The sequence below is a fragment of the Sorex araneus genome, chromosome 1, assembly GCF_027595985.1.
Source record: "Sorex araneus isolate mSorAra2 chromosome 1, mSorAra2.pri, whole genome shotgun sequence".
NCBI lineage: Eukaryota > Metazoa > Chordata > Mammalia > Eulipotyphla > Soricidae > Sorex > Sorex araneus.
Genome location: NC_073302.1, coordinates 197,561,003 through 197,580,914, shown reverse-complemented (window position 1 = coordinate 197,580,914; position 19,912 = coordinate 197,561,003). Strand labels below are relative to the sequence as shown.

The 19,912-nt window shown below is 56.9% G+C and overlaps 1 protein-coding gene across 2 annotated transcripts in view; it reads right to left on the bottom strand.

Moving 5' to 3' along the window:
- The window catches only part of CSMD1 (CUB and Sushi multiple domains 1), a 980,559-nt gene extending 962,530 nt beyond the window's left edge, over positions 1-18,029 (bottom strand). For both annotated transcript variants that reach the window (XM_055136180.1, XM_055136183.1), the window contains exon 1: positions 17,749-18,029. In XM_055136180.1, the coding sequence (XP_054992155.1) occupies positions 17,749-17,815 (67 nt within the window). In that variant the 5' untranslated portion in view covers positions 17,816-18,029. The remainder of the gene's footprint in view (positions 1-17,748) is intronic.
- Positions 18,030-19,912: the final 1,883 nt, after the last annotated feature.

Below are 19,912 nucleotides of genomic sequence, written 5' to 3'. Positions count from 1 at the left end.
GCACCATGCACAGGAAGGGTCCAGACAGCTGTGGACATCTGCTTCCCAGTGCTCAGTGCTTGTCCCAGAACACCGATGAGTGAGTTCACACTCTCTAGGCTCCAGGAAACATGATACAGTCTTTCTGGCCTCTAGATTCCTTTTGGACAGCTCCCTCTCCTTCCCATCCCTTTTCCCTTTTCTTCCCTTCCCTTCCCTATCCCTCTCTGCCCCTCCCCTCCCCTTCCCTTTCCTTCCCTACAGATACTTTATTTTTAATACTAGTAAGCCCCCACAAATGATCCTTCTAATAATTTATATTGTAAAAAAACTAAAAGTAACTATAGGGCTGATTTAACATGTGCTCCAATTAAAAATAACTCAGATATACTTAACTATAAAAATCCAAGGAGTTTGTGGTGCGCTGTCAACATAGCCCTCAAATCCTGAGGTTGATTACATAACAGCTTCTCCCCCTTATACGCAGCTAAAAATACTGACACCAGGGCCGGAGTATCAGTGAGCCCAGGTTGCACGACGACGGCCTTCGGGAATCTGTCTTTTCCAAATCTCCATGGTACTTGATGCCATCCAGTCCCCCCGATACTACCGCAGGGAAAGAAATTAGCTGGACGTCACATTTCTTTCAGAGGGTAATGGCTGGTCACTCATCAATTAGTCACTGATTGAAAATGATTGAGCAGCTACACTTGACTTCAAAAAAATAAACATGCCAGGAATAAAGCAACGGAAAAGACTTCTTACATTCAGAGGATAATTTTTAAAGATTAAGCCATTACTTCTCATCAGCTTGCAGAGAAGATGGCAATAAGGAAACCATCAAGGCTAAAGTATAGTTAAATTAGGTTGATATCAATTCATCTGTTTTCTTCAGTCTTTCAATCATTCTCAAATTTTCCTCTGCTGAGAAATTTATCATATCACTCAACACAAGGATAATCTCCATCATGCTACCATCATTATACGTGCAATATCTATTGATCAATAAGCACTTCTAAAATAGTAGGTTCATTTTGGTTCTTGCCTGAATTGTGTTGGGGTTATAGACTCTTTGTATGGCTGTAATTATTAAATATTAATAACATAATTACAATTCAATGTTATTAGTCAATATGAATCTACCTACAACTTAAGATTATGCTTTTATTCCACAGAATGTCCGGATAGACATTCCCATTGAAGGTTTCTAATTTTAATCAAGCTACATGTATAACAGTATTTGAAATGTCTGTTCAGACCTGCAGTGGTCTTATTCTCCTGTTTCCTTGAGACGGGCTGGTGGCTCACCCGTGTTCAGAGGCCAACGGGGCTGTGTACATTTCATTACCGTGGCATTAGTGATCAGTCCTGAGACTCCCCATGGTTCCTGGATTCACAGAGCCGAGAAGCTGTTCTAACCAGATAGGAAGGTGACAAGACGTAATCCGGAGAGAGCTAACTAATAAAAATATAACCTCAACTCAAATGGCAGGCGCACGCCTCCAGGCATCCTACACTCTCCAGAACCCTCGAAAATAAGCCTTGTTTCTTGCAGGACACGGGAGCTCTTCATGGGCAGAATGTGTGCACGTGATTGAACAAGACACCACGTTGTCCAGAGTGCCTCAGGTAGCCGAGAGACGGCCGTGCAACACGACGACCTTCCATCCAAATGTGAAAAAGGGGAGATCTAACAACACGGGAAAAGAGACCATCCCAGCATTCTAAAATAAGATCCTTTAGAACTGCACACAAGGAGGTAGAAGGAGACACAGACTTCAGAAATCAAGTTTCCCAGGAACTCCGGTAAACTTGTTAATTGGACGGGCCCACGTCGATGGGATTCTTTAGAATGAGCTTCTCCTTCTGTTTTCCCCAGACGGCCATTCGCACACTGCTCCTTCCTGCCTCGCCCTGTTTCCCATTAGCCTCTGCTGTGTCTGTGGGACTCCTCTTCTCCCTCAGTCCAGCTCCCTTAGAGCTGGAGGATGCAGCAGAACCCGGTCACCCACGGGAACCCCAGCCACTTCTCTCACCATCACTCTGCTGATTGCCACCCTCAAGCTCAGGTGCGGAGTTTCTGGAAACCAGAGCTCCTGATTCCCTGGAAAGGATCTTAACTCTCAGAATGCATCCCGAGTTCCAGCTGATGGAAGTGGCCCATGTCTCTCTGTCCCTTGCCATGGCTGGACCACAGCTGCTACCCAAAAGTCAGCTTGCAGTCCATTAAAGCCCCAGGTTAGATCTTTGGAATGACCAGTTCAATAGCTCCTGGAGCTCCTGGTGACCAGAATATTCATTGCCCTCGCATTCTCCATTCTTCACAACTCCTCAGATAACAGGCGGTGAGAGAGCCCAGACCCAAATGCCCACATCTGCCGGAGACAGGTCAACACAGCATGCGTGAGGAGCAGTTCAAGGAAATCTCATCTTCCCATCTCTGTCTCCATGGAGCTAGGCGAGAAGTGAGGCTGTTGGCTCCGAGGCAACCTTCCTCCTGCGCCCTGCCCCGTGCTTCCTCCCCTCTCCCTCCTGCCCTCTTTCCCTTCCTTCCTCCTTCCCTTGTTCCCCTCCTCTGGCTTTATCCTTTACCTTCTTCATCTCTTTATCTATGTCCAGTCTATTATCTATGTCGACCCCCCTCCCTCCCTCCCTCTCTCCCTCCCTCCCTCCCTCCCTCCCTCCCTCCCTCCCTCCCTCCCTCCCTCCCTCCCAATCTAAACAGGGAATCCTCTGAATGTTTATTTTCCCTCTAAATAATGCAGTTTGACTTTCCTCTCCACCAACTCAGGACTCCCCGGTCCCCCTGGCTCTGACTCCAGGACGGCCATTGTCTCCTACACACACAGAGGTCTGGCGGGAAGGTGGGATCAGCGGGAAGGTGAGCATCTCTTTCTCCCCCCTGCTCCGAATCCACCCTCCGTTTCCATTTTCAAGGGAAGTGGGAGAAGTGGGAGGTTCCCTTCTAAGTTTGAACAGAGTCTAATTTAAAAACCTTTTCCGGTTGCACCCGGTTTTGTCTCTCTTCATTTAAGTAAGCCAAGTCTGAATATGCTGAAGCAGAAAGGGATCACACGGCTCCTTCGAGGATGTCTGATTTTCCTAAGTCACAGTGGATCCAGATGTGGGCTGGTCTACACTGTTGGCCCTCAGCTACCTACCACTCTTACCTGTCCCCTGCCTCCCTCCCGTCCCCAATCCCCAATACTGTAACGGCCATGGAAGGCCCAATAACAGAATAGAGAAATGGCAGAGCTGTTCAGTTTCCTATGAAATTAACACAGAAAGCAAGTTCAGGCTGGGAGCTATGAAAGTGGAAAAGGACCGGCCCTGGTAGTCTCTGAGCCCCTGAGTGGGAGAACCAGGCTTCACACTCCAAGCTCAGGGCTGTGTGGGGACTAAGGGATTGAGGATCTCCCCCTCTGCCTTAGCCTTCAGTTCTGGAAAATGGGGTGGAAATATACACTTACCAGGACCACTTGGGGGAAAAAAAATAGTGCCAAGAAGGATGGAGTCTGTCCTGCGGATAGGACGGTGGTTTTTACCCTCCCCCATGTTGCATTTAGAGTCCGGCACCCGTCTATAGGGTCAGAATGCAGCCAGCCGCCAGCCGCCCACTCAGGAGTGAGGGCCTGGGCACAGCTGGCCCTGGCTCAGGTGATGATAAGCATGAAGGATTTTTATTCTGCTATTAGTAATAACCCCACACTGAAGTAACAGAAAACCAGGGGCCGGTGGTGACTCAGTACATCCAGAGATGATTTAAAGCTGTGCTGTGACTACAGACTCAGCAGGATGCCCCCAGGTGGGGGGCAGAGATGGCACACCACAGGGGGGTCTGTATCGCCGGCTCCAGGCCCAGAGGCAGCTGCTGCATCCTGATTCCCAAGTAACACTAGGTAACAGCCACTGTTCCAGAAAGTCATCTCACTGTTTACTAGGAAAGGAGGCTTCACTGCCCAAAGTTCTGTTGGGTGAATTCTGCATTGATGAGGATCCCTTGAGTCCAGAAGTGGCTGGGGCAGGGGGAAGACGAGAGTCTGGCTCTGCTGGGGTGGGGGGGAGGACAAGGGCAGTAGGACTTGGTGCTAGCCTTCACTTTCGTCTCCACTGCAATTATTTCCCCTTCATTTTATATTTTATATCCCAAATGAAGTCTTTGAACAAGTGGAAACCTCTATCTCCTCTAATTCTTGGAAGTTACATATTTTAAGTTAAAAAACAAGAATATAAACATAAAAGGGTCTCAAGGAGAGAGTAAAAGGGAATGTGCCTGCCACAGAGATGGGGTGGGGTGGTGGGAGGGATGCTGGGACCATTGGTGGTGGAGAATGGTCACTGGTGGAGGGATGGGTACCTGTTCATTGTATGACTGAAACGTAGTCATGAAAGCTTGTAAGTCTGTAACTGCATCTCATAGTGATTTATTAAAAATTTTTAAAATAAATAAATAAAAAAAACATAAAAGGGTCTCTTTGAAATAGGAGATGTCATGTTATGAGGTACCTCTACTAAAACTGGTAATGAAAATTATTTTGTAAATTTCTTATAATCTCAATATGAATTTCCTCCACATCAATTCTTGAATCCTAGAGCAATTCTGATGTTATGTAATGCCCAGCCAGGCCACGCCGTGACCAGCAGACACCCTGGCTAAGGGGCACTGGGAAGTTCTATTCTAATAAAAATACTCAGAAAATACTCAGACTCCTGGTCTTAGGAATAAATTTTGGCTCACAGGGATTATTCCCCATCATTATTGTAAAAATTAAGAAAGAAGGGAGGGAATTCTGATTTTAAAAATTTTTGTTTTTTTATTGAATCACAGTGAGATACAGTTATAGAGCTTTCATGTTTGAGTTTCAGTCATACAATGATCGGAACACCCATCCCTCCACCAGTGCACATTTTCCAACACCAATGTCCCCAGTATCCACCTGCCCCCCATCCCAACCCTCTCCCTGCCTCTCTGGCAGACAATGGGAATCCTGATTTTACATTGATTTTACATGACATCATTTCTTGAGCTTTAAGTCTGAAGTGTACCAAGCAGGAAGCAATGTTTATCATGCATTCAGAGTTTATCATTTTGAACCTCAAAAGTATGCATGAAGTGATATTATTATTGTTGTTGTTATTATTATTGTTATTATTCACTTGAATATAGACTAAATATTTCAGGGGAAAGGCATTTTCTCCTATCCCATTATCTATATAAATGTTGTCAGATGTTATGATTTCTATTACTTCTAAAGTGATTAAGATTCCTACTGTTAGAGAATGAAAACACAGAATTCAAATCTAAGTTGACTTCTGCACTTTCTTCCACTCAGGGAAGGCGTGGTCTCAAGTCCATATGAGCTCAAGCTCAGAACTCGTGAATGTAGCTCAGCCTACATAGAAGGGAATTTCAGGAGTAAGAAGGATGGTTGGATGGGATCATCGCTATGGATGGGAGATGTGTGCTGAAAGTGGATAAAGGACCAAACATGATGGCCTCTCAGTATCTGTATTGAGAGAGAGAGAGAGAGAGAGAGAGAGAGAGAGAGAGATGCCTGCCATAGAGACAGTCTGGGGAAGAGGGGTAACACTGGTGATGAAAAATGTGCACTGGTGGAGGGCTGGGTGTTGGAACATTGTATGACTGAAACCCAATCATGAAAGCTTTGTAACTGTATCTCACGGTGATCCAATAAAATGATAATAATAATAATAACAACAATAATGATATCAATAAAAGCCTCCAATGTGGCACCATTGGGAAGGACGAGTAAAGAGAGGCTTCTAAAATCTCAGGGCTAGGACGAATGAAGACGTTACTGAGACCGCTCGAGAAATTCGACGATCAACAGGATGATGATGATGATGATGATGATGATGATGATGATGATGATGATGATTATGATGATCAATAAAAGGCCTGAGGCACCCAGGCCCAGAGAGACCACGGCCCGCCCTGCCAGCATCCCCCAGGCCAGACTCAATACTCCCCCGCTGTTTCTCATGGCCAGTTGGAACCAGGCACCATATGTCTCGGTGCCGCCAGAATGCGGGCCAGTCTCCTGACAAGGCGTGCTCTCCGTCAGGGGCCAGAGAAGGCTGGCCGCCATGGCAAAATGATGTCAAGAAAAATCGCCAGGCAGCCGGTTCGATACGGACACCATTCTTCAGCACGTGACCCTGGTCAACATTTTACGGTTGAGTTGTAAAACGAATAAGCTCCCACATAGATTCCTTTCGATCTTGAGGAGGCACCAGCACTGGGCAGAGGAAGAAAAGGAGGAGTAACGATTGCATCAGCACCCCCTGATCAGAGAGAGAGAACGAGAGAGCTGGGGAGGAGGCCCTGGCCCTCAGGGGCACCCAGCCCAGGCATGGAGCACCTGGACACCTTCTCGGAGACACGGGTGATCAATGGGGGCCCAGCCGCCTGCTTTTTAGTATCTTAAGATCCTTGCAGCTGGAGTCGCTTCCCCATCAATAATAAGTGGCTGCTAGCCCGGCTATCAGGGCTGGCAAGAGAGAAACATCTAGAGAGCAGAGTTAGCTCGCCAGGACAGGGTGTGGGAAGAAGGGGCCGCCCTGCCCAGCAACTTCTAGAATCCCAGGTGGGGCCAGGCAGAGCGGGCTGGGCCTTGGCAGCCAGGAGGGCCTGACTTCCCTCTTGGGAAGGTGAAGGGTAGCTGCTGGGTGCTTGGAGGTGAGAGGCCACGGCTGGCTGGGCCAGACACATCAGAAATGAGGATGTTTGTTGGTTTGTTTTTTAAAAAGGAAAATGCAAAAAGATAGATGCAGCTGTGAGTCCTGGGCACCTCCTGGCCCTGTGGGTTTCCTGGTGTCTGGCCACTCTCGTACCCAACCTCATCAATACTTGGCTGAGCCGACCAGCTCAGGCAGCACGAAGACCCTGGGCGGGAGGCGGGCGCCAGACGCCTGGGCCCCACCCATGGGTGCCCAGAGAGCAGCAGCAGTTGTGGCCATCCCGGCGGGAGTGGCTTCAGGTCAGCCTTGAGCCACAGCATGGAGGACACAGTAGAAGAGGAGGACTTCTCAGGAGGGCACTGAGGGCCAGGAGGGGACACGGGGGCCAGGAGGGGACAGGAGGAGGCCGTCCAATACCGCCCGAGTGGCCATAGCCAGCAAACAGCAGACAGTCGCTCCTTCCATGCCTGAGTCCTGACAGGCGTGTGGGGCCCCTGGGCATGTCCACAGGGCCAGCCAGACCTGCTATGGACCACCCACCCGACCACACGTGGGCCTTAGCCCCCTGGCTCTCTCCACATGCGCCCAGCAACCGATGAGCCCGTGCATCTGGACGAGATGCTTAAACCACATGTTCATCTTCCTCCCCGCGCTAGGGCCGCCCCTGAGCACCTGGGGCTGGTGGTGGCGAGTCAGTACAGGCCTCCTGGTCAGATCACTTTACCTCACTACCCCCCCCCCGCCACACACACACACACACACACACACACACACACACACACACACACACACACACACACACACACCATCTGTGCAGCCGAGTCCCAGCCCCACGCTGCTGCCATGTCCCCCGCCACTGTCCACTCCTGTGCAAACAGTTCAACAGGAGATCAAAGGCCACGGGGTAGGGAAAGGGCAGCCTCGAGGAGCCGCTTTCCAGCCAGACCCTTGCTCGAATCAGAACACTCACTGGCTGCAACTGGAGAGACAGGGTGTGGACTGTCCCCTTTGCTTTGAAGGACATCGGTAGCAGCCCCGTCCTGGGGTCCTGGGTCTCCACAGGCCCTGCAGGTGCCCACGATGCCCGGCCCTAGACACTCGCCCCACAGCAGCCAGACCGGTGGCCACAAGCATGACAGTCAGCAGAGACGAGGCCCTGGGTGTCAGACAAGCAGCTCCACGGCCTCTGCCTCGGGGGACGGCGTGTCCACCTGCCCCTATGGGCTCAGTTCAGCACATGTGCCCCTGCTCTGCAGGTCATTGTGGGCCACACTTCCCTTCTCGGACCCCTGAGCCCACTCAGATTACTGCAGAGCCCGAGTGTCTGCGCACAGGAAGAGGAGCGGTGATCGGGAGAACAGACAGAGAGCAGCTGCCCACGGAGAGGGCACTGAGGGCCAGGAGGGGGCACGGGGTGGGGGGTGATGCAGCGGGGCCTGCAGTAGGGCGGGCGGGAGCCCTACGGGTCTTCCCATCCCCCATGTCCTGACTCAACGCCCTCCCAAAGGCCCTGGACCTGCTGCTGGCCCTGCCTGTGGCGGGGGGTGGGGGGGAGCGACAGCCCCGCCCAGGCCTGTCTTTGCTGTCCCTGTCCTGGGCCCAGGAAGAGAGATCCGTGTCCAGCCTTCTGCACGCAGAATCTGCTCTCAGCTGGGGCTCGCACCCATGCAGCTTCCAGGCACTCAGCCGGCAACGCAGAGAAGGCCTTGGAGTGGGGACGAGTCCAGGACACAGGAGAAGCCTCGCTGTGTCCTGGACTCATTCCCCTCATGCCCTGCCCTTCCAGCTCTGTCCAGTGAGCCCCACTGTCTGAGGGAGTCCAGCAGAGGAACAGCGCAGATGTTCCTTTCAAAAATAGTTCTGGACCTTTTCGGGGGCGAACAAAGCAATCAGACAATGATGCCGATTTCCTTCCTCTACGCAGTATCCCATGGCCAGACACAGCCAGCAGGACAGGGCAGCAATCACGGTGCTATGGTGGCTCGTCTGCAGTGACCCCCTATAGCTCATGGTCATCTCACCCTCGATGCTTACCCCCCTCCCTATCCCGTGGTCATCTCGCCCTCGGTGTCCCCACCCTCCTACGGCTCTCCCACAGCTGGTGTCTGTGTGGGCCCAAACGTCTTGATCCGAAACGCCCCTTATGCTTCTCAAGTGTCTCAAGTGCTCCATGGCCCATTTCTTGAGCTGAATGTCTGGGACAAGGTCAAATTATGACTTTGAAGTTACATGGATTCACGGAGACTCCACAGCCTTCTGTTTCCTATAAATGAAAGAATCCTAAAAACAGAAAAAGAAAAGTCCTAGAAACTATGGTCAGGACTCTCGCTACAGTATCCCTTATACCCAAATATAACTATGAATTTCCTGTGTATAGGAGAGTCTCTGCTGGAAGAGGGGCTTTCCCCAAGATCACCTGAGCCAGAGCTGGGATGCAGAGTCTTGCTGTTAATCGCTACGGTAAGGCCATAACTCATCCAAGGCAAGAACTGCCAGGTGCGCGGCACTAAACTATTTCCACAAACTCAAGCTTCTTCACCCACTCCTTACCCTTCTGATTGGAGCGGGCACCCTCCAGGGGGGTGGAGAAGGTGCTCTTAGCATCCTGCTTTCCCAGGGAACCATGGAGCAGGGCCCCATAAGCCACAGAGACTGGAGGCTCGGTCACAGACACACAGTAGGGAGAGAACTTAGGAGACCCTGAGACCAAGAACGTCATGGAAATGGTGCTGCGTTTCATTCCCAGAAGGCGTTTCAGAACTCCATCTCTACCCTCCACTAAGAAACGCACAGGGTGGGAGAGACGGTGCAGAGCAGGAACGTGGCTGCTCCCAGGGGATTCCCAGCAAGACCAGGAGTGAGACCTGCACACAAAGCCAGGAGTAAATAAGCCCTGAGCACTGCTGGGGCTGGCCTAAACTCCCACCTCACCTACCCAGAGAGAGAGAGGGAGGGAGAGGGAGAAATAGAGAGATGGGGAGAGGTAGAGGGAACGAGAGAGGAAGAGAGGGAGAGAAGGGGGATAGAGAGGAAGAGGGAGAGAGGAGAGAGAGGTAGAGAGAGAGGAAAAAGAAATTTAAACCTGCAACTCTGTGTCCCCACCAGAGCCATGCTAGCGAGTGCCCCAGGGTGGCGTGAGACCGTGGGTCAAGTTTTCCAGAATCAAATTTTCCGCAATGATGATAAAGTCACCCAGGCAACAAGAAATGGAGATGCAGAAGTTGCCAGTGCGGTTCCACACGCCCATCGGGCCCCATCAGACACACGGTCCTGGTGAGGCCTCGTGCCTCATGGTGTGGCCAACCCCCAGCGGCTGTCATGGGGCCAGGGCGCCCGTGGGCACCTGTGGAATCCCACATTTCCCTGCCACTGTCTTCCCAGAATGGCGCCCAGGGGCAGGAGGCCAGCAGACCAGCAGCGCCCTCCTGTCTCCTCCCCCCAAGGTCTGGGTGGTGTTTCCATAGGGATTCAACACATCCCACCACCACTCCACACCGGAGCCTCAACAACTCTCACCACGACCACAAATCACCACAACCCTGATAGCTACAACCACCACCACACCACGGCACGGTTTCAACAACCACTATAACCACAATCACAACCAGATCCTAACTACCACCATGCCCATTTCAACCACAATTACCACAGCCACAACCACCACAACCACAGACCATGACTACAACCACGACCACTGGCACCATGACTACCACTTACCACCACAACCACAATAACCTCAAGCACCACCACCTGCAGCACTGCAATAGCCCCAGCCCGGCCTCCTCCCGGAAGTGAGCGTGAGGAGAGGCCAGGACACTGCCAGGACAGGTGATGCTCTCGGGGCCACTGAGAAGGCTCTCAGCCTGACCTGAGTGGGGCTCAGTTAACCCCAGCCCCGCGGCATCTGCATTGTCGGTGGCAACTGCTCGGTGCATGCTAGACAGGTGACATGGCTGCGGCTCTGCTGGCACGAGGGTGACTCTCCTGAGCCACGCAGGCCACGACCACCAGCACTGCAGGCACCAGTGGCACCTGGGAAGGCCCCAGGCCAGCCTCCCTGCGCTCGGCCGTGTTGGAGAACAGACCGGAGACAGGAGCCTCTCCCTGGCCCTCTCGGCTCCCACAGCAGCAAACAGCACCAAGGAGGAAGGGTTCCCCCTCACCCGAAAAGGTGACTGAGCTGAGGGAAGCATCAGAGGGGGACGGCCGTCTGCCGGACCCCTGAGCCCCCCACACTTCCAAGGAGGGCCCCCCCTGTGCTGGAGCTAAGACACTCAGGAGGTGGCTGGGGGTGTCCAGGGCTGCGGCCAAAGGGAGACAACCCCCCTCCCCCTAACCCCAGAGACAGGGTCCCGAAGTCATGCCACTCGCTCACAGGGACAGCACCCAAGTACACCAGGTCTCTGGCCAGCAAGAGGAGGCTGCAAGCATGGAGACACACATCACCCGCGGCCTGGAGCACAGGAGGGTGATGTCACTGTCAGGGAGAAGGGGAACCGGAACAGCAGCACAGCAGCGGAGGCCAGGACTCCTGACAAGGAGCTGCCCAGGACTTCCTGAGGGGGAGCTACTGAGGAGCTGCTGAGGAGAGAGCCCTGAGGAGGGGCTGAGGAGAGGACTGAGGAGAGAGCTGAGAAGGGGCTGATGAGGGGGCTAAGGAGAGGGCGGAGGAAAAGGCTGAGGACAGCTCTGAGGAGGGTCTGAGGAGAGGCCTGAGAAGGGGGCTGAGGAGGGAGCTGAGGCAAGGTCTGAGGAGGGGCCAGAGGAAAGGGCTGAGAAGGGGCTGAGGAGAAGGCTGAGGACAGCCCTGAGGAGAGTCTGAGAAGGGGGCTGAGGAGAGCCCTGAGGAGGGTCTGAGGAGGGTCTGAGGAGAGGGCTGAGGAGGGGGCTGAGGAGTGAGAGGAGGGGGCTGAAGAGAGGGCTGAGGAGCAGAAAGAGCAGGCTGAGAAGGGGGCTGAGGTGCAGGCACTCCTGCCTCGGGTGGAAGAGGGAGGGAATGGTGCCGGAAGCTTCAGGAAGCTTTCAGGAACAGTAGGGGCAGGGGGAGGAGCTCAGAGGATGATGATGGGAACCCAGCCCATATGTGACATAATATCAACTCTTGGGTAGAAAATTACTCACTTGGAAACGATCAATACAGACAATTTCTATGAACAACACGCGGAGAAAGAAAGAAAATTTTCTGAGTAAAGGACTGGCATTTCTCAAGAATTCACAATTAATTTCAATGTTTTTTAATTCATTAGAGAGCACTCCCCCAAATATTCAAATAATAATCTAACAATAGCTTTTTCTTACGTAACCTAATCAAGTCAGAGTGTACTAATAGCAGAGGAGACGAAGTCCCAGCCCCATGGCTTCTGTTCCCAGAGGCCTGCTGCCTTCCCATGCCATAAACACCAGCGGCAAGGAGCTTGAGTCTCATCTTTGTTATAAAACCATTTTTAATGGATTCAGCAGCCTGTGGGGGCTGGAGAGCCAATACAGAGGGTCAGCAGCACTCGCCTGGCACAAAGCAACCCAACTCCATCCCCGGCACCCGCTCCCACAAGACCTGTCAGGGCCATCTCTGTGTTGCAGAGCTGAGAGCTAGTCCTGAGCACTGCCAGGTGTGCCCCCCCACCCAAAGAAAGCAGTTTTAATAAATACTGAACAGCACAGAACACCCTGCCCTGCTAAAGAAGGCACCGTGATAAAGAACCCCACTTTATCACCACAGTTTGGAATCACCACAGTTTCATAACACTGTCTATCCATCGTGAAGCCAGTGTGGGCTGATTATCCTCTGATGGCTCAGTAAAAAGTGGATTAGACTTGGATATGCTTTATTGAAGAGGAGGCGAGATATGATAGATGACAGACAGACAGACAGACAGATTTTTTATGCAGTCTCAAACCGCTTAGTAAGAATGGCTTGCATTTCCAGAAGCTTTGGAATCTGACTAACCAGGATCTCATGTTCTTCTGCAAAATTATTCAAAATAACTACAGTTCAGTCCTGATGCAGACATCTATGGCTACTGGGTGACAACTGTGTATTAAAAAACCAGTGTGTGGTATAAAACTCTGGAGGAAATTGCCTGTACTTAGAGGCTGTCCTGAGGTCACAGGTAGTCCTGTGACTTAAGCTAACCTGGACCAGAGAAAGCTGAATCCACATTTATAAGAACCACAGGTCATTGCTTATCCTGAACTCAACTGAGATGGTCTCCTAACTACTTAAAGAGAGAGAGAGAGAGAGAGAGAGAGAGAGAGAGAGAGAGAGATTCAGATAAATACTTAGAGATGTAACATCCCATTTAAAATGAACCTAGACGGCTGCTAGGTTGCTGGGCGGATGGATGACGAGATGATGGACAGACAAACAGATGACACTTGGAGGGGAAAGGTATTTTCTCTCAGGTGATATGACCCCAAGATGATGAGCATGCTTCCAGACGGGCACGTTTTCCCTCTAGCCATATAGGTAAAACACACACACAGACACGATCTTCTTAAACAAGTCCTCGCAACTCTTTTTTCACCTTGAGTTCACGTCGATAACAAAGAAAATTTCGTATCCCAAAGCAGGATCTCAAATTTACCACTTAAAAACAAAGGAGGCGATATGATCCCAAGATGATGAGCACTAAGAGAAGAGCAATGGCCAGGCTCAAGCACCCTGGGCCTTGAGGGCTTCCCCTGCGTTAGCACGAATCCAGGAAAAAGCAGGAACTTTCAACCAAGAATCTACAAAATGATTGGAGACACCAAAGACAGAGCAGTTATTCTTAACATGCATCCATGCTTCCAGTCGGGCACGTTTTCCCTCTAGCCATGAGAGAAGTTCAAGATGAAGACGATGGTGGCCACTGTGGACTGAAGGTTCCAGCTGGGGGCAGGTGGACAGGACTGAACCAGCCAAGCCAGCTCCCTCAATGTGCCGGGTACTGGCGGGTGCAACCAGCCCATCTGTAGCTGCAGGAAGGACCGGGAGGAGGTAGAACGTGTCCTACACGTACCTCTCCCAGACATCACGGCTAAGAAAACCGCAGCTGAACTCAGAAAACAAACTCCCTGGCTCTCCACATCCAAAGGAGGCTTGGAATATGTGTGGAACTCTCCGGAAGTTGGACACTTCTTCTGTCAGAAGTCCATTTTTACCTCTTGGTGACACATGGGCCTCGTTTCATTATAAATGAAACCTTAACCTCCACACTCATCCCTCTCTAAATACAAGCATCTGGCTGAGTGGAAGGTCACGTAAGGTCATCTGAGAGAACATCCAGGGAGAGCAAGACCCCCCCACGCCCGGGCCAAACAGATCCTCGTACCCATAGGTAACCCAGCTTGGGGCAGGAGAGACAGCCCCAGCCAGGGAAGGTCAGAGGGCCCATTTCCTTTAGGAATAATTCTTCTCAACTGTGTCTCTTTCATTGCCTCCAGCTGCACTGGAGCCAGTTTATTTCCAACATTATCGAGCTGCCGGCTTCAGTGGCGGGCGGCCACGGAGCACGGAACAGTTGGATTCTATCACCCTCTGCTGCTGGTCCGAGCCCTCCCAGCTCTGCCGCACCAGCACGGGGGCCCAGGACTTGCACAGAGCCCCCCACAACCCCAGCAGAGCCCTGGCTCTGGTCCTGGGACATGTGCCTCTGCGTGATTAGTCAAACCAACAAACAGCCTCAGGCCTGCGCCCGGCTCAGCGGCTAACTCCCAGAGGGCAAGGACTTCACAGAAGAAGCACAGAGGCAGAGAGGTGCCCAGGCAAGGCACTCGCGATGGCTCCTCGCCACTCAGAGCTCAGCAGACAAAAATGACCAGAGGCACATTTAGAATTCAGCAGAGCAGAGAGTATTTAATATGCCATTTGCATCTGACAGCTTAGCAATGTCTACACTGGGTTAGCTGTCTCCTCAGCTAGGATGCTCACCAGCCGCTGAGCCTTTGTTTATCTATTTCTTAAAGGAAGCTGAACCATTTTCTTGACATTTCCAGAGCTCTGTTGGTGTTTGCTTGAGACAATAAGCCTGAGAGGAGGAAGCCTGGCCCTCAGGAGCTGCTCCTGCCTGCCGGGAGGAACTTTCCAGCAGGGGAGCTGTGGTGGCTGCTTCCTCTGCCTGCCGCCAGGACAGCCCGGAGGCCGGCAGCTCTGTCTTGTGCTTTGGACAGGCCCCGGTGGTGGTGGTGGTGGTGGGTGCGTGGGCATCGCGTTCCCCCAGCTCCTGAGCCTCGCCTGGGTCAGGGCGTTACAAATCTCAAACTGAGAGTTAAGAGGGCCTTTTCCAGATGCACTAGCCAGCAGGCTCGGTCGTTGGGAGCCTAGGAGAGTCCCCATGACAACGCGGTAAAAATAATTATATATATGTACATGTATAGCAGGCAGCGTGAGCTCCTGAGCAGCCTGGAAGGAAGGAGGCTCCGCTCAGCTTCTGCAAGGTCCGCCTCTCCCACAGACCCGCACGCATGCAGCCCGGACTTCTCTGGGTTCCACTGGCTCAGTCCCCGGCTCACACCGCCCAGGGCTGGAGCTGACATCCTGCCAGCCCGGACTGTGGTCACAAACGAGAGGGCTCTGAGGCTGTGACCGGAATCCCTAAGAAGGGTGGCTGGTCCAGATGCCTGCAGGGGTCTCTTCCCTCCCTCTCCCTCATTCTCTCCCCGCTTCCCTCTCTCCTTGCCTCCTTCCCCTCTCCCCCTTCCCTCTCTAACCCCCTCGCCCCTCTCCCCCTTGGCTGCTACCTTCAAGCTCTCCCTCTCCCTCTCTCCCTTCCTCTCCCTTTCCCTCTCTCTCCTCCTCCTCCTCCCTACTCCGGGGAAATCTGGCCCAGCCCGCTCTCCCCCTCTCCCTGCCAGCACCTCCAAGCCGGGAGAGCTAATGAATGTTCCAGGCGGCGCACACAGGCTTCCCACGGGAGGCCAGGCGGGTGTGACATGTGTGTTGGGGCGGGGCTTCCACGTCCTGCGTGCACCTCGCTAGCCCCGCTCGCGGCAGCCAGTCAGAGCAAACTTTCCCCGCGGCACGGGGGCTCGGCTTCCCCCGACCACCACTGCTAAAAGATGGGTGCCTGAGCGCCCACAAACGGGGTTTGGGGGGGAGCCCGCACTCTCCGCTGAGCTGGAGCCTGGCCCGGAGGCTCCAACTCCAGCTGCTCCCACCGCTTCTCACGACTCTGCAAACAGGTCACGGAGCCGCCCGCCCCCAGCCTCCCGGGCCTCCCAGGGAAGCCCCTCTCCCGCGCCGCTGGCGTCACCAGCCCCGGGCAGCTCCCCGCGAGCACCCCAGCGCCCGGGAGACACGACGCGACACCCACTGTGCGTGGAGGAGATCGGGCCGGCCACAGCACCAGGAGAGGGGGGATGCGAGTGCTGAGGGGGCGAGAGTGCCGGACCCTTCTGGCTGCGCGCACGCACGCGCGCTCGGGCGCGCACAGACACGCGCGCGCGCACACACCTCTCCTCTCCCCGGGCACACTCAGGGGCCTAGGAGCTGCAGCCCCCCCAACCCCCGCCCAGTCCTGGGTCCTTGGCCTTGCCTTGCAGCCCCCGGCACACACTCCCCCGCGCTTTCCCTGCACAACCTTGCGCGTGGGGGCGGCGTGGGCCGGGCGCACACGTGTGCGGGCTGCTCAGCAGCCTGCTGGGCCGCGTCCAGGCGACGGCTCTGCTCTGGGCAGGTGCTCAGGCCCTTCCCCACAGGCGGGGGGCTCCAGGCCCCAGGAAGTTTGGCCAAGGTGCTTCAGGGCGCCCCGCCTTGTCCGCGCCGGGCACGCTGAGTCCCGCCGCCCGCGCCAGCACCTCGCTGGGCACGGCCCTCCGCGCTCCCCACTTTCCGTGTGCTCAGTGTGTCCCCCCTGCCGCGCAGCCAGGCACCGGCCGGGATCAACGGCTCGGGGAGCGCCAACAGGACCGAGGCTCGGAAACTGCCCGGCCAGGTCGGCTGGGGGCGGGGGTGGCAGCGCCAAGCCACGACCAGCTGCGTCCCCGGGGGCGCGGGCTCGCCTCGGGCAGCTGCGGGGCGGTCGTTCCGCCAGGACCCTGGACAGACCGTGCCCCCGCCGCCCCCGCCGCCCCTTGCATCCAGGCCCATCTGGACCTGGCGGGTAGAGCCCGGTCGGGTCCGCCTGCGCCGTGTCAATCACCCCGAATGTGGAACAGGGAGGGAGAGAGTGCGCGGGGAGCGGCCCGGCGAGGCTGGGGACGGGAATGGCCGTGTCCGAGGCGGGCTCTGTCGGGGCTGGGCGGGGGCACCGGGCAGGCCCGGGGCAGCCCCTGGGGCGAGCGCGCGCGTTTCCGCGTGGGAGGCGCAGTCCGCGGGCGGCTCGAGTCGGGGGAAACAGCCCGAAACTCAGCTCAAGGAGAGCGGCAAGTTCACGGCGCCGCGCCCCAGAGCGCCCCGGACCCCCGCGCCGCCTCCACGCTGCCCGCCCGCCGTGCGCAACTTGCAAGGCGGCGCAAAGTCCCAGGGACCCCCGCGAACCGAGCGCGCCCCGGGGCTAGCCGCGGGGAGAGACCCCCCCCAGCCCCGGCCCCATCGTGAGCCTCCACCCTCCCCAACCCCCACCCGCCCCGCACCCTCGAGACCCTGGCCCGGTCCACTTGCCCGAGGCCGGGGAGCCAGTCCTGGGGGCGCAGCCCCGCGCCGCGGCGCATCGCCCCCGGCCCAGACCCAGCCCCGGGCCTCGGGCCGCGCGGGGGGCGCGGGGGGCGCGAGGCGGGGCCGGGGCGGGGGGCGCGGGCCGCGCGGCGTCCCCCCCCACCGAGCCCTGGAAACCGGCCCCTGCACCCCGATCCCCGCGCCCCGGCTCCCTGAGCCCGGGTCCCAGCTCCCCGGTTCCCCGCGCCCCGGGTTCCTGCACCCCATCCCCGCTCCCCGGCTCTCTGCGCCCCGCTCCCCGGCCCCCTGCGCCCCACTCCCCGCGCCCGGCCCCGGCCCCGGCCCCAGCCCCCCCCCGTGCCCGGGTTCCAGCGACCCGCTACCCGCTCCCCGGCCCCCGCGCCCGGCGCCCCGCGCCCCGCACCCGGCCGCGCTCCGGGCCCCGCTCCCGGCCCGCGCCCCGGCCCCGGCCCGCGCCCGCAGCGTCTTACCGTTGGCGGCAGCGAGGAGCCCGGCGCACAGGAGCAGCGGCCCCGCGAGCCCGAGCGGCGCAGTCATGTCTGCGGCGAGTCCACGCGCCGCGTCTGCTCGGGGGCGCCCGGCGCCTGCGGGGCCCCGCGGGGCTGCGGCCGGCAGGTGTGTGCGCGCCCGGCCCGCGCCCCACCGCTCGCATGGGCCCCGCGCCCCGCTCGTCCCCGCCTAGCGGGCCCCGGAGCGGCGGGCGCGGCGGCCGGACGCGACCATCCTCCCCGCCAGGGCAGCGGGCACGGCGCGAGCCCCGACCGCGCGCCCCGGCCCCCCGCGCCGCCCCGCGCCGCGCGGCCTCCGGCGCCGCCGCCGAGACTTGTTGGGCGCGCGCGGGGGGAGCCGGCCCCGCGCCCCGCGCCCCGCACCCCGCCCGCGGGAGGCGCCGAGCCGGGCCCCGCCCGCAGCCCCGGGCCGGCCCCGCACCCGGCCGGGCTCCCACCCGGCTTTGCCTGAGGCGAGGCGGAGGGGGTGACTCCGGAATGAGGGCTGGGGTCGGGTCTGCGGGGCGCGCGGGGGTCACTGCCGCGGGGAAGCTCCTGGCAGAGCGAGAGAGGGCGGGGGCCTTGTGGAACCTGCTGAGGGGCTCGCAGGCAGAGGGGACGGTGCGCTCAGGTACACCCCCAAACGGGAACCCAAACATCTGGGCGAGGCGCAGGGTTCACAGTCACACAGGGCCCTGGGCGAGGCCCAGGACCCTGCAGAGAGCGGAGAAGACCCGCCACCCCCCCATTTCTAATACGGGCAGCTGCCCCCACAGTGGCCCCACTCCAGGCCCCAGCCCCATGCACCACATGGTCCAAGCCACCTGGTCGGTCCCCATGGTCACCCCCACTCTCCATTCCCTGTCTCCACCATCTCCGTTGAGTCTTGCCATATGCCCAGGATTGTGTGTCCCGAACTCCAGCTCCCCAGGAGCCCCCTAGAGCGTGCAGGGGCCCTTGCCCCACAGCCCAGCCAGAAACCAGTGCCAGATCCAGGGGTTCCCTCATTGGGCAGGTCTGGGGAGCCCCACCCAGTCTCCCAGAGGCCTGATGTGCCCCCCCTGGGTCCCTAGGAAGGGCCTGGGCGGGGAGAAAGCATCCTCTAACACTCCCAGGGACCCACACAGTCCAGTCTGGAGACCGCTGAGCATGGCCAGGCAACCTCTGTCGCTCGCAGGTGAATGGACATGCCTGTGAGCACCCACCGAAAGCCCCCAGCCTGTCCCCTGTCCCCTGGGTTCTGCGTCAGATGCATGGATGTCTCCCTCGGGAGCAAAAGCACCAGTTCCCCCTGGAGAGATGGGGCCTTGTCTGGGTGCCACCAAGAAGCACACCGGAGACGCTGGTTCCTCCATCCGGTTCAGGCTGCGGCCTGTGTTAGAAATTCAGCTGACAGGAGTGGGGGCCACCCCGAGAATGACCGTTCCCAGGTGCTGGGCTGTACCTCACAGCCCCAGTTCTGCGTGTGGAGCCTTCGATGCCACCGGCTGTGCCTGGGATGCAGCATCCTCATCTGCGTCAAGCCGTTCCCAGGAAGTACCGTTGCTGTGTTCTTTATGTGGACATCTTCCCTGGCCAGGTCATGTTGGAGAGCAGCGGGGACTCGGGCCAAGGGACTTGTGATCAAAGGATGAAGAGAGTGGGGAAGGGCTGCGGGATGAGAAGGGCCGATGGACTGTGCCTGGCAGTGCCCCCTCTGCTCCCCATCCGTGGGCACGCGGCTGCCAGAAAGTGCGTGGCACGGCTGCCATCTAGTGGACAGCTTTCCCCGCCGGGCGCCTGTGAGAGCTATGGGCATCGGGTCTGAGCTCCCAGCCTCCTCTGCCCTCCCAGACCCCAGCAGCTCTGCTACAGCTGCTGGAGCAGGCTGGATCTGGAGCCCTTGGGAGTTCCTGGGCGTTCCTCCCCTTTTCGTAAATGAATGTGAAATCCCTGCTCTGATCCCAGCGCCAAGGCCTGAGGGATTGAGGCAGACAGCGGCTTGCTGCAGGCCTGGATGCCCCCCCCACCTTCTCCCAGCCCAGCCCCCTCCCCTCCCTCTGCAGTGCTCAGCCTGGGGGTCTGGGCAGAGCAATCTTGCTAGTACTGCTGACCCTGGGGAAGCAAGAGCAGAGGAAGGGACGTAGGAGGAGAGAGAGAGATACCT